Source organism: Lissotriton vulgaris, chromosome 4_1, assembly GCF_964263255.1.
Source record: "Lissotriton vulgaris chromosome 4_1, aLisVul1.2, whole genome shotgun sequence".
Classification (NCBI taxonomy): domain Eukaryota; kingdom Metazoa; phylum Chordata; class Amphibia; order Caudata; family Salamandridae; genus Lissotriton; species Lissotriton vulgaris.
In genome coordinates this window covers 478,402,978-478,416,144 of record NC_141691.1, presented here as the reverse complement: position 1 = coordinate 478,416,144, position 13,167 = coordinate 478,402,978, and the positions used below count along the sequence as shown (strand labels likewise).

The following is a 13,167-nucleotide window of genomic DNA, read 5'->3' as shown; positions in this document are numbered from 1 at the left end:
GGGTCCAGGACTGGATGGGCACAACTTGGAGGGTCAAGACTCACTCAGGCTGGGTCCTAGTGCAGATTCAAGATGGCCGGAGCCTTTTCTGTCCCTGAGGCTCTGATCAGAAGGGCAACCAACTAGCTTTGGAGTAACTCTGGTATGCTTGGCTTTAAGCAGTGGAAAAGGGCTCAAGCAGCAGGGCAGGCACTGAGATGTTCAAGGCAGGCCACAACAGTAGGCAGTCCTCGGAGTCCATCAGCAGGTCTTTAAAGTGAACAGAAGAGTGGGTCTGAGGGTCATATTTTGATACCTGGTTCCTTCTTAGAAGTAGGAGAAGTGTATAGAGATTCCCTTTGAACTACTTAGAATTTCCTGCCTCCGTGCCCTGTCTCCAGCCTGGCTGCAGGCACAGTGGGCTAGTGTGAAGTTCTTTGTGTGAAGAAAGGGCACAGCATATACACTTGTAAGTGGGGTTATGCATAGCTTTGCCCCTCTCATCCTGTCAGTGATGGTCCATACAGGCACACCGAATCCCTCTATTGTGTGGCTGTCTGGGAGGAATATACAAAGTCCAGCTGTCAACTACATGTAGTCACATGACCTAGAAACAGGGTGCAAGCACCAGATAGTTAGGGCAGGAAAATGACAACTTTCTAAAAGTGGCATTTTCAAAACTTTGACTTAAAACCGGACTTTACGGGACGGTGCTAAGATGGTGGCCACAACGGACACTTTGTAACTAGCTCGGTGGCGGGCCTATGTAATATCCTTCTTCATCCTGCCTTCTGGACCTGGGTTGCTGGCAGAATTTACCCGCAAACAGTAGGTAGCTGGCCCAGGTCTAACGGAGCCCTTAAAGAACACTCTGCGTGGCCCGTTGTCAATGGTAGTAGTAGAGAGGCCTATGTAGCCGGGCACTCGCAGAGAAGGCTTGCAGCCGATGGGAACGGCGGGACGCTCTGGGGGATGACAATCACCACAGAAGCCCGAAATCAAGGCAGGAAGGCATTAAAAGACCCACGGGCACCCCATAGGCAGACCGGGCCCGAAGGAGATTGAAGCAGCGACGCCGGAGCCAGCTGGCCTGCCGGGGGCTGGATGGCCTGGGGGCTGTGAGCCGTATGGCGGACAGGCCCTGCCAACATTGTGGCCAAGAGCTACAGACACTTGCCTGATCTGAGCCCTCGAAAGTAGTGAGGAAGGAGCCCGGAACAGCAGCCGGCAGAGCGAGGCACAGAGTAAGCAGAGAACGTTGGTGGGAGGCCCCGAGCACAGACGAGGGAGCAAGGAGGCCGCCGTCTGCAGAGCCAGAGGAGGAGCAGCATTGATGAATTGAAGGTGACGGAGTGTCAGGTGAGCAGTGTGGGGCTCCGTAGATGTGGCTGCGAGCGGCATAGAGGCAGGAGAACCGGCCGGGGACAGGGTGGCCCTGGTGCAGATGCCCCTGGGGCGGTCAGACACCCACTGATGGTAGACGGAAGCAACAACGCACCCCTGACCAGAGTCCCCAACCAGAGACAACAGAGATCACCGGGGAATGGGAAAACAATGAGGGCCCCATGGGGACCGGCTCCTTCTGAGTGAGTACAACTGCAGCGAGGAGTCCCCAGTGACTGCGCTGAACTGGGAAGCGAGAAGAGGGAGCATCACACTGGGCAGGCACCCCATGGGTGGTGCGCAAGGTTATTGAGATTCAATAGGGCTGCTCTCCCCAGGCAGCAGATAAGAACCAAGGCGGCTGGCCGTTAGGAGGACCGAACGGCAGCCCTGCAAAGAAAAGAGTGAAATGGTACTTTGTGGGGCACAGGCCCTCCTGGGGCTCCCTACGGCCTACATCATGAGATCACAATATAACACATGGATAGCGGCGACAGCAGAGCCAGTGGAGGGGGCAAAGACCCACAGTCCCGTGAGAAACTGGGCCCTCTCCCTCTAACCACAGGTGGAGACGTGGGGCGGACCACCCCCTTCGGGGGCCTCTTGTGGAAAACTACAGCTGTAGCAGCGGGCAAGGAGCACTGGGGTGACTGTTCATGGAAGATCATCAGGTCTGACTCCACCCCTGGGGGATTGCAGGCTGCCCTCGGCCCACGTGCATTAATCTGTGCCAACAACAGTCGGCAAGTCCTAAATGATAACCCAGAGAGCTGGAGGTCGGAAAACAATTGAATTCAGGGATGCAAGCATGGGGAAAGACAGGCCACAGAGAGGGGTCCAACAAACCAAAATAGTTCAATTACCAGCACAGAACCCAATGATTCTTTCAGACCTTCCAGGGGTGCCCGCTCTGATGGGCCCTATGGGTGATCCCTCAGGCACCCAGATCCTCGTCGCTATAGAGGCCTCCAGCTAATTGGTTCAGGCGAAGGTAGAGGCAATATCTCTAGATGTGGGCCTGCTCCGGGTCGATCTGCGAGCAGTGGCGTAAAAGTCCCTAGGCACTGACCAAAAGGTATCGACGTTGTAAAAAAAGGTCTCCTCTCTAACAGCAGCTCGTACAGAATTACCCACAAAAATAGCCACTCTGGAGTGCAGGGCTGAAGACGCATAGGATCTCTCCCGCAAATCTAACCTATGTTTTGTGGGCTTCCTGGAGGGTGCGGAGGGCTCTAAGCCTGAACTGTTTCTGGAGAACTGGATCAAAACAACGCTGCCCACAACGCCCCTTCCCCCCTGCTTTGTGATGGAGCGAGTGCACCAGGCGCTGTGGCCCCTGCCCCCGGTGGGAGCCACACCTTGCACTCTCTTTTCTAAGATCCTCAATTATAGAAACCACGATTACATCCTTCGAGAGGTCAGGCGTTGGGATGATCTGACCTTTGAGAACCATACCATCTGTATTTTTCTTGTCTACACTAGCATGGTGCAGCAACAGCTCTGTTTTCAATTCATCCCCTATTCCATTCCCCCTTCTTGCTGCCCCCGCTCGCCTCTCCCCTCTCCTCCTTTCTTTCAATGAACTTCTAGGCTTCATTTAGATATTGGGACACTCTGTGAGATGAGATCTGGAGTAAGTGTGATATAGTGACGTGAGTGACGCAGCAGTTGGGGCACCGGAGCACCTGCAGCTCTCCAAAGATGGGCGGTCATGGCACCCCTGCATTCCTACACAGGGAAAGTTATGGAGTGAGTGTGGCGCGACATGTTTTGAAAGCATGTTGCTGAAAAGAGTGGTAGTGAAAGAGCATTAAATAAGTATTTTGTGTCCATGTTTCATACTGATATATTAGCGGGCTGTATGCCCAATAAGTTTTGTTCTCGACTTTTTAGGTGGGTGTTAACCTGTTCAGACTGGATTGGGAAAGCACAGTTGGTTCATAATGTGTTTACCTGGTGGGTGGGGGTAACAGTTCAGTTATAACTTGGATCAACGACAGCTCTGGCGGGGAGGGCATGACCGCCTTAGTCCAGACATGCAGATAAGAGATGGCTGGTTTTAATATTGTTACCTGGAACGCACGGGGGCTTAATACATTTGTAAAAAGTTATAGTGCACAGACATATTTCCGTAGACAGTGGACTCATATAGCCATGCTGCAGAAAACCCATCTGACTGATAATGAGGCCCAAAAACTACGTAAAAGTGGAGATGTCAGCTGTACTTCACAACTTAATTCATTTACGCTCAAGGGGTAGGAATCTGGATAGATCCACAAACTCCATTTCAGGTCCTGGGCTATACAGTGGTACATATTGGTACACGGCATGCTAGATGGCAGGGAAGTCTGCCTGATGAATATATACAACCTGAATGTGGATGACAGCACTTTTTATTTAGGTCTAGAAAACTACTGGTATCTGGCACGGAGGTTGTACTGCCTGGTGAAACAAAAATACCAGCAGTTCCCACATAGAGAAGGTGACAAGTCTGGGAAGTTGTTTGCATGGCTCCTTAAGAGAGAGCGTCCACCCCATTATATTAAGGTTAAGCCAGCCAGATGGGACTCTCACGCACACACAGTCTGCCATAAACACACGGCTATGCACACATCTGGCAGAGGTATACAAAAGAGACCAAACAGCTGAAAGGGGGGGCATAGAGCAGTTTTTGGATGGGATACCCCTACAGCGCCTCACAGCCAAGCAACGCAAGATACTGGAGGGGGAGATCAGCCTCGAAGACCTCCAAGAAGCAGTGCAGAACATGGCAAGTGGTAAGGCCTTTGGGCAGACTGCCTCCCAGTAGACTATTATCAGACATTTGCGGAAACTCTACTCCCAAAACTGCTGGACACCTTGCGCACGGCAAAGTTTGTTGGGATGCTCCCGAAGTCCATGCGAGAAGCCCAAATAGTCATGCTACTCAAATCGTGCGAAAACCCCACTTTGCTTCAGCTCATACTGCCCCCCTTTCTAGACTGGTAGTGGACACTAAAATCCTAGCCAAAGTCTTGGCATTGAGATTGAACATAGAAGGAACCTAACTAATACACGAGGATGAATGCGGGTTCATGCAAGGCCGGGGTACCCACATGAACCTGCACACACTCGCTCATGTACCACACTCCGTTGCGATCTTGGATGTCCCCGCAGCGGACATCCAAGATATAGAAAAGGCTTTTGATACCTTACAATGGGGGTACCTTTGGGAAGTACTACTCAGAATGAGACTAAGCTCATTTTACCTAATGTACATACACCCTACTGCCAGAGTGCGCAGTGGTAGCATAGTCTCCACTCTAATACATATTGAACGGGGTACTAGACAGGGATGCCCTGTATCCCCACTCTTATATGCGCTCGCAGTGGATCCTCTCGCAATCCGTCTGTGGATAGACTTGGAACACTGGGGCCTGTCGTATCTCTCTACGCGGACGATGCATTGCTATATATGTATCACCCTGCAAAAGCCACCCAGGAACTCCTGACAGTACAGGCCAACTTTGGGGCAGTGTTAGGACTGACGATTAACCAACAAAAGTCAGTAGCTTTTCCATTTGCAGGACTAGTGGGGAAATGGCAGAACTCCTGCCTCTGCCATTCACTTGGGAGGGTCACCATTTTCGCTATCTGGTGGTGCAGATAGCCCAGACAGCCATAGCTCACTATGCCCTGAACATGGGTAAAACCCTCAAAGATTTAAAGGAGTCAACACGCTTTTTGAACAGACTACCGTTACCGATTATGATACTGGTAGCATTGGCGAAGATGGTGCTACTCCCCCGCTGCCTATATACATTGCAAAATGTACTCTTCTGCATCCCTAACAACACCTTTACCACTCTGAAAGGTCTCCTGGTCTCACTTGTTTGGGCTGGTAAATGCAGCAGAGTCCAACTTGGTCTCCTAAAACTAGATATGGATCTGGGCAGCCTTGGGCTCCCGGATTTGCGCCTCTATTATCTTGCCGGACTTCTCAAATATGCGGCACAATGGTATGCTGATGACCCGAATACTGAAAAAAGATTGCTTGCAGGCTGGTGCCCAGAGGCGGACCTGCCAAAATTCCTTTAAATGGGCTGGAGGACCCCCGAGACTGCCCATTTGTGATCAGACAGGTTGATGGGAACGAGCGCTCACCCTTATATTACGAAAAACCCCATATGCCCGTGCACTTCCCTCAAAATGACTCCCAGGCTTCCGCCATATACAATCGATAATGGACGTGGACGGCTGGTACGAAGGGGGCTGTAAATGCAGCGAAAGGACTTCTATTTAAATGACACCTTCATCTCCTTTGAGGCTGCAAAAGAAACTTACCGGGTTCCAGAAGGCCACTTCGCGCAATATGCTAAGATAACACGTACGGTCCGCGAAACTTGAGTTACATTTCTGAATGAGCCGGAGGAATTTAGCACACTGTGCAGATCATAGACCAAAGTTCCTGTAGGGGACTAACATCTCGGCTATACAAAGCCCTGAAAACTGAATGCAGAAACGACTTAGCAGGGACTCTAGGCAGTTGGGCGGAGGATTTGCCCGTGCCGCTAACAGAGGGGATTGGAAACGAGCATGTGCACAGGTCCAAGACGTATTGAGTAATGCACGATTTAAGCTCACATAATTCAACTATCTCCACCGCACCTACCTGACCCCTCTGCGCTTATCTAGGATTGACCCTTCACACATGCTGAACTGCCCACGATGGGCAACTTCCCAGCTCACTTCGTGCACATGAGCTGGGACTGCCCCTTGCTCCGTATTTATTGGAGCACTGTCCTAGACACGTTGCAGAAACCCATGAAGATCCCAATTGAACCAACAATAAAGTGATGTTTGTTGGGTGTGCAGCCGTTCCCCAAGGCCACAACCGGTATCTAGCATAAATTTATCATGCTGGGGTTGGTGCTGGCGAAATGCTGCATAGCCACTCACTGGAAGCAGGCCACAGCTCCTCTTCCAGAGAAGTGGAGGGCAGATCTGCGTGAATAGGGAGTTACCGAGGAACACCGCATACGCACTGCCCTCACAAATGAGAATGCTGACAGAGACGTAGAGACTTGGGGAATCATGCTTGAGAGGACACAGATGTCAGATAATCCTGGAGGGTGGGACCCTGAACAGTCTTAGAGTGGGTCCCTAGCACACACACGATTGAACTCACTCCTGGGCACCCCACCCCTCCCCCACGGCTCCACATGGACCACAGCGTTTGACCCCCGCTCATTGAATGAACCTCTCCTGGCGCACACAGAGACATCAGTATTGACCACTAGCCTGCCTACATGCTATTGCATCGACAGCCCTTCTGACTAAAGAAAACCTCTCCCTCAATCAGTACACCAATCAAGACTCACCGACCCCCACTCACCCTGACGCAGCTTCGGGTAGGAAAAGGATAGGGCGACTAAGTGAAACACGAATGGCTCTTGTTAAACTCAATAACAGATGCAGTACACTAATGCTGGGGAGGGGACCGTAACCGCTAGATGCTGTCAGTTATTTTATAAAGTTCAGTTAACCCAATGGGGAGTCAGGTAAAATGACAAGTGGGCAGAACATCTAAATAGAATATTCCACAAGACCAATAAGATAAGATAACCAGGACTGCTGTGGAAATGCACGCGGGCTCTGCCTTGCATGGATGCAATGAATGCAAATTGCTTGCAAGGGATTTTTTCTGGTGTCTATTGATTTCAAAATGATTTAGAAACAGGAAAATGATCAAGCTTGACTGGCTTAGACAATATGATCAACTTAAATTAATTAAAGAACCTGTTTTTAATCTGATTCCACATTCATTACTTTGACAAAGGAGTAACAACTCACTATAGAAAATGCTACATGGGGAGTAGTTTTATGAAAAAAGTTTTATATATCAAAATTCATTTCATGGGGTACAGTTTTGTTAAAAACAATAATCAATAATCAGCAATGTACAAGTGGATAAGACATTTATAAATTGTTCTTTAAAGTCCACTTGCGTTGTAGTCCACTCTTGTTATAAGTAATCACACAACGAAACAATGTCAATGTAACCAAAAAATAACGTTGTATGGAACTTAATCCAATATAGAACAAGAAGAAGAAAAGATGTGGACTGATGTGTCGACGTTTCGGCCTTATTGTTGATTAATCCTCAAGGCCATCCTCAGGACTTTTCAATCTTTAATAAAAGTTAGACCCCCTGCAAAGGATACAATAACCATATTGTTACCTTTTCTTTTTACATATTCTATTTACAATTCTCTACCCGTGTGCTAGAAAAAAAGTAATACCATGGTAATCACATATTACTATATACAAATTTTGCAAAGTTTGAAAGAAGAAAAAGAGCTGGTTTTCTTCGACGACCTAGTTGGAACTACATCAGTTGTTCATACTGGTCTATTATTATTTCACAATTATCGGAAATCTTGTACATATACGTATATACTTGCAAGGTATATGCTGTTCTAAAGTGACCAGAGTCTCAAACATTTTTGCTGTTAAAGAAATGTTAACTATTTAAGAATCCAATCAACATCAATCATATTCCAAAAAACTCTCAACTTATACATCTAAGAATTTTTATAAAAAGTATATTGTGTAACAGACTGTGTCCTGTTCTTTTACCAATATTCTCATCAAAAAACTTAAAATTCACCCTAGGACATTGCTCAAGTGTGTCACTGGAAGAATTGGGTAATTCTTAGAAATTGTACCCGAGTCTCTTAATGGACAGTTTCATTGATCTGTGTGGTACGGTACCTCTATTCCTTCTATGTAGACCGTGCCTATGCAAGGAGAGAGAACTAAGTTGTTTCGATGTCCAGATAAAGTTATAAGTAATTTTCTGAACCTGAATTGTTACAAAAGTGCATACCTGATTTGTACAAATTTAAATTGCACTATGTTTTCGAAGAGTGCTATTGTCCGCTGTCGCAGTGTGAACCTGCTCTCAGTGTTCAGCTTCGTTGGTCTGTAAGGAACGGTGCTTCTATTAGTTCTATGAAAACAGTACCTGTCTAAAGAGAGAGAACTTAGTGGTTTATATACCTAGATAAAGTAAGCAGATCTACAGCAGTATGAGTGCTGCTGAGCCTTTATTTACAGAAGTGCATACCTGTTTTGTGCAAATTCGTATTACACTGTAGTTTTGAAGGGTGATATTATCTACTGTTCCAGCGTGAACCTGTAGAAAAAGGACGGTACCTTAGTATTATTTTGTATACTGCATATTGCCTATAGAGTCTTTTAACATGGTTGAGGAAACTACCATGGGTCACTAGCTAACTACAAAGAATTACGAATAATATCTTTTGGGCGTATTTTAACAAAACAGGAGTAGACCGCTACTTGTATCTGTCTTTCGCTAGTTCCATATTTCTACGGCTGATTTAGGGAAGCCGCTGACATGTGATTAAAGAAATATTTTAATGGATCGTAGCTGTGCTGCCGTTTGGTATAGCAAGCACTGTTTGACCGGAAAGTTGTTAATTTAGTAGCGTAACGAAAGTGCCCCCAGACACGAATGGACTACAACGCAAGTGGACTTTAAAGAACAATTTAAAAATGTCTTATCCACTTGTACATTGCTGATTATTGATTATTGTTTTTTAACAAAACTGTACCCCATGAAATGAATTTTGATATATAAAACTTTTTTCATAAAACTATTCCCCATGTAGTATTTTCTATAGTGAGTTGCTACTCCTTTGTCAAAGTAATGAATGTGGAATCAGATTAAAAACCGGTTCTTTAATTAATTTAAGTTGATCCTATTGTCTAAGCCAGTCAAGCTTGATCATTTTCCTGTTTCTAAATCATTTTGAAATCAATAGACACCAGAAAAAATCCCTTGCAAGCAATTTGCATTCATTATATCTTAGCCCAAGCTCGCAAGGGTATATTGGGTCACCCACCTCCATAAACCTTGCATGGATACAGGCAAGGCCTAACCCCATAACAGGTGGAGACAGGATAGGCACTGCAAGAAGGAGCTCAGTCCTGTGGGTATACCAGAAATGTTGTATCAATGAGGTTGGCTGGGAACAACAAAGCTCTGTGTACATGACATGCCTCAACTTACCAGCAAGTAATTGTAAGATATGTATAGGCAGTGCTCATGCAGGGTGAACGTATGGTTACTTGTGCTCAGAACGAGTATGTACTGTGATCCTATTTTTTTCTACTGTAAAAAAAAAATGGACTTTACCAGTCAATAGTATTTTAAATTACAATTTCTTCGACACCAAACATGAATTGTCATCCTATGGCAGAGGTGGACCTCACAGTAGTGGAAAACAAATATGTGAGTTTTTCACTACCAGGAAATGTAAAGCTTAAAATTACATGTCTAAACTTGTAATTACAGTGCATCCTGCCCTATGGGCTGTCTAGGGCCTACCTTAGGGGTGACTGATATGTAGTAAAATGGGAGTTTAAGGCTTGGCAAGATTTTTCTTTTGCCATGTAGAATTAGCAGTATAAAGTTTCCAGGAGACTGCAGTGGCAGATCTGAGATTGTGTTAAGGCTCTACTTAAGTGGGTGGCACAATAAGTGCTGCAGGCCCGCTGGAAGCAGTTAATTTACCAGCCCTGGGTATATAAGGTATACGCATTTGCTAGGGACTTGCATGTAAATTAAATATGCCAATCAGGTGTGTGCCTTACCATGTTTTAGGGAGTGAGCAGAAGCAAATTAGCACTGGTTAGCGGTGTTAAAGTGCATAGAGTCTTTAGTCCAGGTGAAATGAATTCTGAAACATAAAAAGGTGAAAGTAAATAGTTTGCGGAAGACCACTGTAAGGCTGACGGGTTTAACAATAACTGATTCAAAAAGAAATTAGCAAAAATAGCACACGACTTGCAAATAGCAATTCTATGAAAGGTTGCAAAGGTGGCAAAATATATCACCACTAAGCAGTTAATGCGCCGTAGCCCGAGTTGTAAGACTTTTGTGGAATATGACCTGTAAAAATATTACTAAAAGAAAAACCGAACAAATTGATTTTGTGCTAGTCACATTGCTTACATCGTGTGAAACAACATACAACTAAATGAATATGCAACATTGTCCTTGCTAAATGTGAAGTGAAACCTTTGTGCTTTATTCTTTACCTAAAAAAACAGGATCTGTGGCATGCAATGGATTTTAGCATTCTGTTTTGTATCTGTGGAAAGTTCTTTGTAAATGTGCCCTTAAGCTTCCTATTTAAAGTCAATTACTCTCAAATTGAAAATGTTTCCCTCTTCAGTCTTTGAACTCGATGTCCAGACACAAAAACAATTGGTTTGTTCAATGGTGGCATTTTATCATTAGCCACACATTCACTTCTTGTGCAAGAAAGTGCTGATTGGATCTCAAGCTAGTCATCTTGCAAACTACTTCCAAATCAGCAGAAATTCGCAGCTCTCAGAGCAGCAAAGATACAATCCATTTTGTGGTCATAGTAGCAGACCAAGACATGCGAACATAATGTACATTGTTATGTATTCGCTTTCATAATATGAGATTTTGTCTCTTTTTTTCTCCACAGCGGTTCTTATGGTGATTACCCTGGCATCTGTCACATATGGAGCCCTGGTTTGTAACATTTTGGCCATCCAGATCAAGTACGATGACTACAAGATCCAGCTGCGCCCACTAGCTTTGGTGTGCATAGTATTGTGGAGAAGTCTGGAAATTGCCACCCGTGTGACTGTCCTGGTGCTCTTCTGCACTGCCCTCAAGAATTGGATTGCACCTATTGCTTTGATAAACATGATTGCCTTATTCCTCCTCCCGTGGATTCAGTTCTGGAGGAGCAAAGCCCCACTGCCTGAGAATGTGGATAAGAACTTCAGTCGAGTTGGCACCATAGTGGTGTTGGGCATGGTGACATTCCTCTATGCTGGCATCAACATGTTCTGCTGGTCTGCTTTTCAATTAAACCTGGCTGACCGGGATTTGGTAGACGAGGCACAGAACTGGTTGCGACTCTCCATCCATTACGGCGTACGCCTGGTGGAGAACGCAGCCCTAATCATTCTTTGGTACTTTTTCAGGATTGATGTGTTTGAGTACTTCTGTGCCCCACTTCTGGTGGTGCAGTTGGTTGTCGGCTATTGCATGGCAATTTTCTTCATGCTTCTCTTTTATCAGTACCTCCATCCATGCCGACTTCTGTTCACGCACAATGTGACTGACTGCTTGAGCTGTGTCTGCTGTCACCGAAGCGTTCCAGCCAAAGCCCCACGGGAGTCTTCTGAAGGCACTCATAACAGTGAGCCAGGAGTAAGGCATAGCATTGTGTAGCACTCCTCTGTGGGGGTTGGCTTCAAGGAGAAGCAAAACATGAATGTTCTGAATAGGGTACCAAGATGGCGTCGATCAGTGCATATAATAGTCCTGCTCTACAGGTACAGATTTGGGGTAAAAGATAAGCTAAAGGCACTGTGTTCTGTGACACTTAAAAATGAGTTTCCTCTCCGCATCTATTCATTAAATGATGCTAATTATACCCCAAAGTGTGTATGGATGCAGGAAAATTGAACATTAGTAGTCACTTTTTACACTGGTTAAAAATAAATAATAGCTCACGATGTAAAATAAACACTCTTATTGTAGAGGCTGATCAGAGCAGCAGAAGTTGAGTCTTGAGGTGTGTGTTCTGTAATCCCACTTAGGTCAGCCAAGGCACTTGCCCTTACAGGTCACCTGGACTGTCCTTGCCTATTCAAGACCTGGCTCCTCGAATTATCCTCCTCCCATGATCCTCCCCCCAGTCCAATCCCCCCAAGCTCTTTGAGACCCTCACAGGTGAGTAGCCTCGCTTTACAAGCCTCTGATTGATTGATTGATTGATTGATTGATTGATTCAGACGGCTTAATATTGCCATCAATAGACCGGTTCAGCTTCATCCTCTTAGTCCAAAGCAGATCCCACCCTAACAGAACCTGTTCTGAAAACTGTTATGCCTGTGTGCAGGCGGAGTGCCTTGGGTTGACCGGTGCCAAACTAGGATTTAGCAGTTGAGTTCACTTGAAATCCTTTTTCCTTATTATAGATTGCATGATCCTGAGTGTTTCACTTTTCTCAGCTGTGAATTGGATTCTCAGAATGTCATTCAGGGAGGCAGTGGGAACATAGTAGGTCTGCTCTCAGTATCCCTGTGCCCTCAAAGGTTACACTGAAGTTAGAATGGAAGAGTCCGCAGACTTGGCTACTGAACAAAGCGGGCTGACATAAATGTCTTTAATGTCTCAAAATGACTGTTTGCTGTACGTGTGGCTGTTTACAAAACTGCAAATCAAGAATTGTCTGTACAAACTCGAAATTTGGAGGAAAAGCAGTCTCCTCTTCTTTGTACTGGCTGCTGCAAAAAAGGAAAATCTTAATCTGAAGTGCTATTTTTAATGTCTAGCTGTTTGTCGTTACTTGCAACACTGATTTTATGGGTAATAAAAGTGATGACAATTTTACTTTGTTGATCTGTGGACTATTTAAAGAAAAACTGTTTATTTGGAATCAAAATGTTACAGAAGTGTGAAAGTTCTTCCTGTGCAGCAGATTTCTTTACATTGTAGCTATCCTTTCCTAGACAGACGTGTCACTTCATGATGGGGAGGCAATTCATTAAGCATGTCCACCCAGTGAGATTTGGAGTCTGAAGAGCAGAACGCATTGAAGACGCTACTATCTGCATAAGCAAATGAGTCCTATAGGCCTTTGAGCCGACTGTTAGCAGCCCTGGCCAATTTAGTATTACAGAAGGGGGAAGAGATCTTTGTACAGCCCATATGAGATACATGCTGTGCTGGGGCGAGGTCCGTACCAC

At 45.7% G+C, this 13,167-nt stretch overlaps 1 protein-coding gene across 1 annotated transcript in view; it reads left to right on the top strand.

The window, feature by feature from the left end:
- Window positions 1-12,811, top strand: part of XKRX (XK related X-linked) — a 136,391-nt gene extending 123,580 nt beyond the window's left edge. Inside the window, exon 3 of the mRNA XM_086964630.1 lies at window positions 10,887-12,811. Coding sequence (XP_086820756.1) covers window positions 10,887-11,644 — 758 coding nt within the window. The 3' untranslated portion in view covers window positions 11,645-12,811. The remainder of the gene's footprint in view (window positions 1-10,886) is intronic.
- The last annotated feature ends 356 nt before the right edge of the window (window positions 12,812-13,167 follow it).